Source organism: Ursus maritimus, unplaced genomic scaffold, assembly GCF_017311325.1.
Source record: "Ursus maritimus isolate PB19 unplaced genomic scaffold, ASM1731132v1 scaffold_19, whole genome shotgun sequence".
Lineage (NCBI taxonomy): Eukaryota > Metazoa > Chordata > Mammalia > Carnivora > Ursidae > Ursus > Ursus maritimus.
In genome coordinates, this window is record NW_024424341.1 from 35,342,930 (window position 1) to 35,355,024 (window position 12,095).

Here is a 12,095-nt window from a genome sequence, read left to right on the forward strand (position 1 = left end):
GCAACAACAGACACTAACAAGAAACTTTCTTAGTAAGAAATATCACAGTCTGATTTCTTTTTTTTTAATAATATTTTTTTATTATTACGTTAGTCACCATACAGTACATCCCCAGTTTTTGATGTAAAGTTCCATGATTCATTACTTGCGTATAACACCCAGTGCACCATGCAATACGCCCCCCCCCCCGAAGCCCACAGTCTGATTTCTTTAAAAAAAAAAAAAAAGGAAAAAGAAAAGAAAAAGCATGTCGAGGAACGGAGCTAAATAAATGGCCTGGAGTATGAGACCCTTCCTTCCAGGACCCACAGTGTGCAAGCAGCCACAGGGACGCCAAGACACCATTAGGTCTGTAGAGAGGTGCCCCAGCCTTTAAGTTAGAGTCTACAAGAAGTCACGTGTTCGAATTGTGTGCCCTGAGCCTCACCAACCATGCAGGGCACTGGCATCTCAGATTATCCTGAAGCTGTCCGGATCCCCAAAACCGAGTCCCATTTCAGACACGTAATTGTTAGACTCTGCATGCCAATTTCAATTCCCCCAAAATGGCCATCCTAGATAACGGTTCTTTAAAACAAACAAAGGCCCCCTAATCCATGCTGTTGTAGTCATTTGGTGGTTTATTTATTTTAATCCACAATTTGCGACAAAATGGTTTTTTTTTTTTTCCTCGTTAGAGAAAGCACAATTCTATTAAAGGTGGACTTCTTCCCTAAATTGAAGCCATTACAGCAAATTTAAATCCGTGCATCACTATTATAGTGATTTAATGAGCATCCTATTTGGGGACATTATTGGTTTAAAGAAATAAATCACAAATATTTCATTTCACACTAGCACTGTGTATTTCAAATTCATTTTCTCAACACAATGATGTGTTTAAATGAATTGTTCTATTGACTGAATTTTGATCACATTACTGGGTATTTGAGATAGAAATGTGCGGACGGAAGTCAGGAATCATTGCACCTGGGTCCGGCTCTGCTGACAACAAGAAATGAGACCTCAGGCAAGTCATTTTGTATTTGAGTACTTAGTATCTTCTCAGTCAAAAGGGGTGTTCAACTGCCGTGTGCCCCAAATCGCCAAAGCCATTTTTCCCACAGTGTTGAATGAGGCCCCAGCCCCACCCCACATCGGGATTCTATAGTTCCACAGCAGGGACCAGAGCTCTTTCTGGATAACAAGCCCCGGGCAGTTGTGTGGCTCAGAGAGCCAAGGGACCCCATGAGGGAACCACACTGCTGGGGATAGTGCCAGAAATCCCATTAGGCTTAAAGCTTCTCTGAGCACATGTTGGGGTGTAGTATTTGACATTTGCTTCCCTTTAGTAAAACAAAAACCCCTTCAATTAGGTTATCATTGAAATGATCTGAAGCTGGAATCTTATGTCTGGCGGGTCTTGTGAGCCTAAAATAAGAGAAATTAAGGAAGGTTGAGTCAAGCTGGTTGTGTTGAAAAGAAGGGAGGAAGACATAAGGGCAACCAGGAGCTAAGAAGGTTTGTGGAACAGAAGTTCCTAACCTGGTATGTTCGAGGTTTGGTCCACGGAAGGACATTATGGAGCCTCTGAACATCTGAAATGATAGGCAGTGCGTGTGTGTGTGTGTGTGTGTGTGAGAGAGAGAGAGAGAGAGAGAGAGAGAGAGAGAGTTTATCTGGAGAGAGGAGGCTCACGATCTGTGCTGATTGCCCACAGAGATGCTGCCTGCAGAGCGGTGGGAGCTACCCTTCTCACCGCATGGGAAGCAAGCAGCAGACTGAGACCCTGACTTAAGGCTCATCCATTGTATTTATTAGCTGGAAACTCAAGTGGATTCCCCTCCAGGTGTGGTCTACCAGTGTCACAGGGCTGTTTGCAGCACTGCATGAGAATGTATGAGAAGTATATGTGGCCTGGCACTTAGTTATTGCTCAATAAGTATTAGCTCTATCCTAATTAATATTTTATAGAAGCCCTTCAACTGAGAAAAAGCGACTTGTGCATCATGCATGGAGAAAAGGAAGCAATAGCCGGCCTTCTACTACTCATGCTTTAGGTCACCTAGAGTCTCTTTCTCCTGACTTGGGTCTTTTGCTGAAGAATGACAAATAAAGCTTGTTCTGTCCTGATGCATCTGGGGTCCCACTAAAGCCATAAACTGCTTTGCTGCGGTTGCAGGAGAAACTGACAATGTTATAATGCCAGGTGTGGACGCCTCGGTCTTCTCTCTGCCATGGGTTTGCTGTGCCCTGCTGGGGAAATAGCTCATCTTTCGAACCCCCCCGGGATGTTTCTGTGAGTTCCATGGAATGGACCTATTTGTTTACTTTATGATCTCCACATAAAAAGTGAAGAAGTTCCAACCACCCCTAATCTCTGCGCTTTGTCATCTCAAGTACACAGCACTCGAAACCCTCAGTTAGTCCTGCCACTCTGTGATCAAAAAGACTGCATTTAAGAATTTATGGTACAGACTCTTATTGAGATAGCTAACATTTGTATAGCTCTTTGGGGTTTACAAAGTATTTTACTTAGGTTTTCCCATTTAAACCTCCATAGGACTAAAAAAGTTAGTGGCACTAATGGGGACAAGCAGAAACCAATTTCAGAAAATGTTAAATACACAAAATTATAAAGTACAATGAGCCTGACTTCCCTGATTCAGAAGGAAAAATCTGTCTCTTTACTTTGTGATCTTGTTTCATATATTTAAAGACATTTGTACTTCTGCTTTTCTGAATTTTCTGCTTTGGGCCTGGCCTCTTGTTTTAGTTCTTCAATATAGCTGGCCAACTGTGGCAGTTTTCTGCATGACTCAAAATGAAGAGAGATCTTTGCCCAGCAAAGTTCACATGATTAAAATTAGCTTGGATGTTTCAGATAATGCTCCTTTTTTTTTAAATTATGAACATAACTTTTATCTAAACTGAGCAGGAAGAAACATTTAAGGAAACTTCTCATCTTATTTGTATTTCAGCCTTAAAAAGGGAAAAGAGATATAGTGAAAATTTTCAACGTTTAAGTGGGAAGTGCCTTATTTGAGATAAACACAAAAGGTTTTAAGTATCGTTGATATTAGTCAAACATAGCAGCTTTTGACTATTGTCTGAAGAGCTCTCATCTGCTGAGTTGCAGACCTGTGACCTCTAGATAAAGTTTCAAAATGCAGAAAATATTTATCTTCTTGCTATGACCTTCCATGCACAAGACATGAGCCATGGATTTATTTCCTAGGGAACTAGTGACTGAGGAAGATCTATAATTAAATCTGTGAGTTATATGCTACACATGGGAATTGGGTACACACCAAGTCCTTTAGAAAAATCCAGTAATATTACTATAGCTTCAACTGGTGGAATTAAACTCAGCTTTTCTTGGGGTGTTTTTAGCAGCATCATTGGGAATATGAATATTAGAAATCTCTGTTTCTTTCAAAAGTCAGTGTGTATTCAGGCTGGCCTCCATTTCATTCTGGTCTCAATGTCCCTCCCCCAGTAGGACAACACCTGTTTCTGCTGTCCAAGGAGGCACCTTGTGTAGAAGGCTTGGACATATCGGAAACCAGCTGTCTGATCTTAGAGCTTCATGGTGTCAGAACTGGAAGGGATCTAAACCGGTAGTTGTCAAAAGTTTTCTGAGCGTCAACATCTATTCTTCAAATAAAATAAAATCCAAAGATCCTGTAGGTAAGGCAGATACAGGTGAATTGGTTTGGGCTGGAAGGAAGGAAGGAAGGAAGGAAGGAAGGAAGGAAGGAAGGAAGGAAGGAAGGAAGGAAGGAAGAGAAGGGAAGGAAGATGGAGGCAGAACACAATCTTGTTAGACCTCTCAGCCAGGTACCTCCCCAACCCATAAAGTTAGAAGCAAGACATCCCTAAGGTACCCCATTTCTCAGTGTGAACATCAGCACCCAAGGCAAGTCACAGACTGGAGAGATGGGACAGAAATCCAAGAGGCAAGGTGTTTGCCATCACATGGGTCAGCATCCCGTAGCATCTACAGTTAAGCACATTGGGAAATTTTTAAAAGGTCAGGAAAATGAGCAGTTGTTTCCAAACCTGGCTCAAGTAGCTGTTCACATTAAATATGGCTGTCTGGAGGCTCATAAGAGCCAAACTATCACCACAGAGCTTTTATTGTTCATCTGTTGAATCCAGTAATAGGCCTTTACTTTAACTCTTAAAAAAAATAAAACTGTCGGCTCCTTTTCTTTCAGTGGGATTGTGCTCCCTGTATCATCCTGCAGCCAAAAGAAGCACCCTATTAACATGAAGGGAGGGCAGCGAGAGGGGAGGTATTCACAGACATCAAGGCTTGAGTGTAAATGTGAGGACAGAGTGGATGTTGACGATCATGGTAATAATACTTGACACACATTTGCCCTGTACTCTACAGATATTAACTCATTTAGTATCTGTGATGTCTAAGCACTCTTTATGTGTGTCTTATATATCTATGTATGTGTATGTATGTACAAATATGTGTGTGGTGCGTACCATCTTTCTCTCTCTTCCCGATAAGCTATATGAGATAGATACTACTATTTTCCCCATTTTACAGGTAACAGTACCGAGATACAGAATCCTAAAGATTCTGCAGCTGGTGGCAGAGGGCCTGAGATCTGTACTCCAGCAGCCTGGCCCCTAGCTCCTACTCTTTACGACACTACATTCACTCTTTTCTTGGAGTACAAGCTATGTGACCTTCCTTGAACAAACTGAGAAGCCTCTATCAAATTTTTAATAGGAAAACAAAATAAAAAGAATAGTAACTCAAAAGCTTGGTCTGAGAAGAGAAGGAATGAATGTGAATCCCCTAACCCATCACCCGGCACATAGTAATCCCTCATTAGCTGCTATGTTGCTGTAGAAATCATCAACCACGTGCCCAGACAGGTCGTTTTAAAGATTCAAAAGTAAATAAAGGGGAAAGATCTCAGGATCGGTTTGTCACATTTGATGCTAACCACTGTATTTTCTGGAGAATTTTAAATTCTACAGGTGGTTTTATTTCTCTGAATGGTAAGATATGATTCTTTGTATTTGAACAATATCCCTTCAGCTGAGGAATCGTCCTAAATACGATAGATTCCCACTCATATCCTTTAAGCTGTTGAGTTAATCCTTTGTCTACCACTTACGCATTGACCCACCCTATTTCTGAAAATGTTTTGCAGGTTATCATAACAAGAACAAGAATAATCAATAAAATAAGCAGACACAGTTGTTTGGTTTAATCACCAGGAAGAGGATCATAAATGGCAACAGCTCAGAACGTCCAGTTCCTCCTTTCTCCCCAGGCTCGTGGCCTAATTCATGCATCTGACACATTTTCCCTGATCCCCTGCCATCTTCCTCCATGTGCGTGGTGAGGTTCTCCCCAGCTTCTCCATGGACTATGTCTGGAAACCAATTACCGTCTCCCTTTTGTTCCTGTACTGTCTTGTGGAAGAAAGGAAATTATACCTTAGAGCCTTTCTTTTTTTTTAATAAAATAGCATTTAGTCATGAAATTAGTGCTTTTAAAATTGGATTGTCTTATTTTGAAAGGCCTCGTAGTTGTTGGACTTCTCAGGACAGCTTTATGATCTCCCTCCAGCGTTTCAGCTTCTCCTGTTCTGTGTTTTTTTGTGGTCGTCATTGTTTTGTTTCTTTTGTTGAATAACATTGAGGAGTGCATTTTCTTGATTCAGGTCATAGTTGATTTAAAAAAAAAGACCCAGGGGCGCTTGGGTGGCACAGTGGTTAAGCGTCTGCCTTCGGCTCAGGGCGCGATCCCGGTGTTCTGGGATCGAGCCCCACATCAGGCTCCTCCGCTATGAGCCTGCTTCTTCCTCCCCCACTCCCCCTGCTTGTGTTCCCTCTCTCGCTGGCTGTCTTTATCTTTGTCAAATAAATAAATAAAATCTTTAAAAAAAAATAAAAAGACCCAGCGTACATCCAAAAGATACATATCAACTAGGGAAAATATTAATCACATGTATGTTTCTTATGATCTCATGCATGTCTATCACATGCTCATTAGCATGCTGTCCCAAGTACATTCACGGGGCAAGTGGGTGAAGTATGCCTCCAGGTGTTTCTTGAGCACCCATCAAGAGCCTGACTCTGCTCACTGTTCTTCTGGGTGGTCATTGTGGACTCAGACTCTTCAGAGGCTCACACAGATCTGTGGGCATTGAGGTGGGCTCCACCAGCACCAATGTGTCTATTACCTAACCCGACATTTACCTTCACAGCTGCCTCTGCATATTGGTAGCTGGAAAAGCACATTTTAGGGATGTTTTGAAAGAAGCAGGAAGGCTAATAAAAAGCCCTTGTAATGCCTTCAAATTTTACCTTTGGAAAAAGTTCTATATTAAGGTGACTTGTCTCCAAGAGGCACCACTTACATCTAATTGCCATTCCTGGAAGGAATAACAACAGTGCTTCTGAAGCTGACAGCACCTTAGAATCACTCAGATTCTACAAAAATCCTGGCGCCCAAGCCCCAGTGCAATGATAGTGCACCAGATTCTCTGAGCTGCGTCTTGTACATTCGTTGTCTTACACCCCTGGAGAAGATCATAGTGTACAGTCAGGGTCTCTCGACTGGATTAAGAGTGAGAAGAAATTAAATTTCTCAGTGCTAACGTTGTATCAGATGAGCTCGTTGTAACCTAGGAAAATTGAAACTTGACTTGAAAGTTTGGGACCCCAGGAGGATGAGTTTTGGTGGGAAGCACAGGGCAGAGCATAAAGGATGCCAGCCCCAGGGAAGGACAAGAGGGATAAACAGGGAGATGGAGATTTTAAACCAAAGTTGTACCCTACGATTTCATAAGCAGGTATCTATTTAATCCTCACAGCAATCATTTGAAGAAAGAAGGACATTCACATTACCAGAGCACCTTCATGAACCAGCATTTATATGTTTCTTGAATTTTTTCAAATTCCAGCTTTGGTAGGTCCCACTACCCCTTTCTCAGCATGCTGTGGCTTGGGGCAAACCCAGATTCTCTGATTATACCACCTTCTCCTCCTGTCCTGATCAGAGACAGCTCAGCCTGAAGCCTCAGGGCCTACAGGATGTGCCAGCAGGGGAAATCTCTGACAGCGCAAGTGGAATAGTTTCTGAAGCCCAGGAGAAGTGGTTTGTAGCCAGGCGCTCCCGTGACTGGGGGAGTTCAGTGGCAGATGTCTCCAATTAGCAAAACTGCACTGAGTGCTGGCTACATGATGAAGATTGCTGTAGGTTTTGTGGATATAGCAGTGAGCAGAACAGACCAATCCTGCCTTCTTAGTGTCTCCTTTCTACAAAGGGAAGGCAACAAATAAAAGTTAATAAAATACATGGTGTGCCAGTGGCTAAGAAAGGTCTTGATGGGGTATAGGGAAGTAAAGTCTACAGATTGGGTGCAGGTTGCAGTTTTAAAGCATAACACCTGATGGGGGAAGTGCAGGCATGCAGCTACCCCAGGGGCAAGCATCCTAGATAGAGGGACCAGAGGGAGCAAAAGCCTGGGGTGGGATTGTGGAATGTTCTGGAAACAGCAGGGAAGCTGAGGTGGGGACTAGAACAGAAAGAGCAAGAGAATGTGGGGCAGGAGAAGAGGTGTGGCCCATCACCGAAGGCCTTGTAGGCCACCAGAAGAACTCTGGCTTTTGTTCTAGCTGAGAGAGAAAACCACACCCTGGGAGGGTTTTCAGATCCAGTGTGTCTCTACTGAATCTCTCTGGCTGCTGGATGGTGGCTGAGTAGACCACCAATGGGGAGGTGGGGGCAGGGGGCATTGCAATCATTCAGGTCGTGCAAGTGATGGGTGCTTGGCCCATAGCCACGCTGGTGGAAGGGGAGAGAGGTGATTTCGATCAGATTCTTGATATTTGGAATAAGTTCTGGAGGGATGCTTACAGCTCTTCCGTGGAGAGCCGCTGCCTGCATGCCAGGCCACGCACCACTGTGAACTTTGCCTCATTCTTTTCTATCCTTGTGGATTTGCAAAGAAGAGGGCACCACCCCCATCTCCTAGATAAGGAAATTGCAGCTCAGAGAGATTCGGACACCTGCTTGCAGGCCCGTGTCAGGAATCTAGCCACAGGTCTGACTCTCAGTCCTGTCCTCTTGCAACTATGACAGGCTGCCTCCACTCCAAAGTCTGCAACAAATTTAAGACTTTTGGAATTTCTTATTGCATCAGCATGAATACTATCCAATTTCCCATAAACTCAAATTTTGTCTATTTAAAAAGAGTATGAATCTTTCTTTTTAGAAATTGAGGTGCTTAAGATTAATGACCAACCATAAAATTTTATAAGTAATTATTACGGTCTATGGTGCCTTCTTAAACTGCCCGATACGCTATGGTCTTTTCTTTCCCTTGTTTGTCAGAGTGGGTTTGCACCCTGCTGACCAAGACCTTGAGCGCCAGGGAAATTTGGAGCAAGGCCATCGGTGAAACTGTATTTTTAACTTCCAGTCTAGGGATGGAATCTCATCATCGAATCTCACTGGCATTTACTCATCTTGCATTAGTAATACAGCGTGGCGCCTTTTCCATCCTCTTTAGCTTTGTTTGGTAGAATCTTTAGAAAGGACCCTGTTTCAACAAAATAAAGTCATTTTTTTCTTTTTTTGTGATAGATAACATGAAAACTTGTATTACGTATGTGTGTGTGTATGTGTCCCATCCTAATTTGGGGACACTTTCTGACTTTAGGACTCTGTGGCTTTCTGTCTCCTGTGTCCTTCCGGCACCCCAGACACCGAGCTGCAAGCCCATACCTCCAGCCCCTCATGCAGGATCTCTCCTTTTGAGCAGGGCTGCTTTGCACCCAGCTTCCCTGGGAGTTCCCCAAGTCTTATCTTAAAGTTTTAATCCTCCTCTATAGCCAACTTCCAAATTCTATTCTCAACCTCTGGTTCTCTTTTTTCAGTTGCTCCAAAACTCACAAACTGGAGAAAAAGTAAAGGCAGTAGCTGGAAAGGCCTCTGTTCATCAGGACTGGGAGGTAGTGTGTGACAGAAGCGCATTCAGATAGCTGAAGCAAAAGGGTATTTGTTGACCCCCATACCCAGGAAGTCCAAGGGTGCATCTGGCTTTAGACCAACTGGGTCCCAGATTCAAAGAATTGCTCTTTCTGCTCCCCCCTTTGTATGGTGGCCTCATTCTCTCCTTCTGTACAGAGACTTTCTCCCAACAGCACAAACAGGCTCCAAGCATCATCACCAAAGGCAAAAAGCCTCCCCCACCTCCACGAGCTCTCAAAGAAAAATCAGGGAAAATAATGTTTGATCCAACATTGGGCAAATGCCCATTCATGAAGCCATCTAAGGCCAGAGAAACAGGTTCAGTTTGGCTAGAGCACATGCCTTTGTGGGTGGGAGTGGAGGATGTCATGGCACATTAGCTGACTGTGGTGGGGCAGGTGGGAGGGCTGATACCGGAAGGGACTGGGTTGCCCGCTAGGTAATCTACAACCACCAACATTCCCTGCACTTAGAACAGCATATGCAGCTCTAGAATTTCCCTTGAGGGGAACTCAGTGTTGGTGGGACAGACCCCAGCACTTCTGTTCAACTGTGATTCAATTTATCCACCAGGTCTTGAGCACCTACCGTATGTCCCCACATTGTACCAGGTACATAGAGATGATAAAATGATGACTAGAACACTGACCATGCCTCAAGGAGGCTGTTCCTTAGGAGGGGGTCTTCTTAGATTATAGGGATTGATCGATTTGCACGCCTCCCTTTGATGCTAACTAAGACAAAGGAGAAATAGCCCCAAGTGTTACTACTCTGTCTCATGAATTATTTTTCCAAGGCAATAAAATTTGAAGATTGCAATTAGTTAACCATTATGAAGACAAATCTGCAAATATTTCTCTGACTGTGGTGACATTTAAAATGCTTCCTGCTCTACCAGTCAATTGGATTTTTTCCCCGTCTTCTCATAATGGCTAATTGCTAAGCAATTGATTGAATCCCCTTTGTTACTACATAATTACTAAGCTGGCTCAAACAACTGCCCTGACCATTTCTCAGTCTACTCATTTTGGTCACCTAAAGGGCAGGTTTGGGGTAGGAATGTTCTTATTTGGTTAATCTCTTTGCAAATTATCAATCTGATTGCTTAATGTAGTGATTCAGAGCAAAGGTTCAAAGGGCAGAAAAGTTTAAGGGATCCTCAGGCAAGGTTTGCTACCCTGCCTAAGCCTCAGGTTTTTTGCCTGTAATATGGAGATAGTCAGAATCTACCAATCTACCTGGTAAAGTTTCGGGGAAGGTCATATGAGATAAGACACTTTTAAGTGTTTAGCACCACTGGGACATAGTCTTGTAAAGAATCATAAGTGCTCGTGTTCCTCTAGGCTGCTGCTGATGCAGACTTAGGGGAACTTGTCAAATTTCTTCAGTGCTCTGCGACTCAGGTCCCATTCTGTAAAATGGGGATGATAAAGCCACCTGTTTCATAGAGTTTATTTGATGATAAAAAGGCATAGAAAGGCGGGGTGCCTGGGTAGCACAATCGGTTAAGCCTCCAACTCTTGATTTCAGCTCAGGTCATGATCTCACGGTCATGAGATTGCCCAAGGCAGGCTCCGTGCTCAGCAGCGAGTCTGCTTCTCTTCCTCCCTCTCTCCCTCTCCTCTCCCCCACTCACACTCACGTGATCTCTCTCTCTCTCAAATCTTAAAAAAAAAAAAAAGAGAGAGAGCTAGAAAGCATATGGGATTAATGTGAAGTTCGAAAGGGATGGGAAAGACACCTGAAGCTCCAAGCCCAACACCCATCAAAACTAACTTCTCAGTTGCTGTTGAGCTACTGAGAGCACCTGCCGCAACGCCTGCTGCAGGCTCAGGTGAGAACCCTTCCTCGGGCTCCCAAACCCTTGCAAATGAAACCACAAATACAGGAGTGTGGTGTCTTGTGTATCCACAGCGTTCCTCCTTCACACATGTGCGCTCACGGTATTCAACAGGTAAGTGCTGAATGTCGGGCCAGTGCTGTGGGTTCATCTCTGTGGAGACAATGGGGGAGAAGGGGAATACAGGGTCTTCTTCCTTGAGCTGTTTGGAGTTGTGGCCTTTGGAAGAATTGCTCAAAATGATCCTGGTGCTTTTTTGACATTTCTGGCTATTAACACAAGATGAGATCTTGCTTATGGTGCTTTGTGTGGGTCTCTCTCTCTCCCCATACAAAAAGGACATCACGCTCTGAGAAAAGTAATTTCCCCAGAGCCATATCCAAAGAAGAAATGTGAATGAGGGCAGTAGCAGGAGCTGAGTTCCTGTGGTTAATTGTGTGGACTCGGATTTGGCTGTTCTGTGTTGCCGTCTTTAACAGGGAGCTGGGAATGTGGGACTGTGTGGGTATTTGTGTGGTGTGTCACCTGAGCCAGCCCCGTAGTTGAGTTCTGGAAGATTGAGAGGACTTTCGTCTCTAGTTGGCCCAAAATGTGTACACCAGTGCAGTGTTGTGCCGACAAGTGCCCAATAAGTGTGGATAGGCTGAGAACTGTATTAGACACAGAGGGAACAATACATCCAAGTGGAGGTCTGATTTTCTCTGCAGAGTTCAAAGGGTACCCGTGCCTTTACCCCCAAAACCACAGAAACCGAAGCTTAAATATATTTTAAGCTTTGTATATTTTAGTGGGATATTTGGCCAAGATGGAGGCTTCCATGGAGGTTATAATCGGAATGTTGGGGTCAGAGAGCACATACCTAGCTGCCTGGCTTGCCTGGTAAGCCAAGTGTTTCTGCCTGGGCTGGTGCCGCTGTGAACTGGAATATAGTCAGCATCCAAGGAAATGGGGAAGTTACGCTTGAAGAAAAGGTGGCAGGGTGTTCTTGATAATAGCTACCTTGCTAACAGATCTTGAGCCATCCCAGGTGCCAGCTCTTTACCTACATTATCTCTATTTTAGTATTTAAACAATCCTCCAAGCGGGTATTATTCCCGTTTTACGGTGGAAGGAGCTGAGGGTTAGAGAGATTCGTAGTGCATTCTCTGACACACAGGTAATTACATGGCTGAGCGAGGACTTGAACCCCCAGCTCTATATTGCCAGCTGTGTTTTTTGAACCCCACATGTGGGCACAGGATAAGGATTGTTCGTTATTCTCCG

At 43.9% G+C, this 12,095-nt stretch overlaps 1 protein-coding gene across 2 annotated transcripts in view; it reads left to right on the plus strand.

Annotated features, from left to right (window-relative positions):
• Positions 1–12,095, plus strand: part of CDH13 (cadherin 13) — a 981,274-nt gene that overhangs the window by 485,540 nt on the left and 483,639 nt on the right. Inside the window, exon 5 of one of the 2 annotated variants that reach the window (XM_008689753.2) lies at positions 5,160–5,450. The exons of the other annotated variant lie outside the window; for it this stretch is intronic. Within the exon in view, the coding sequence (XP_008687975.1) occupies positions 5,160–5,219 (60 nt within the window). The 3' untranslated portion in view covers positions 5,220–5,450. Of the gene's footprint in view, positions 1–5,159; positions 5,451–12,095 lie in introns of those variants that run through there. 2 annotated transcript variants of the gene reach the window in all.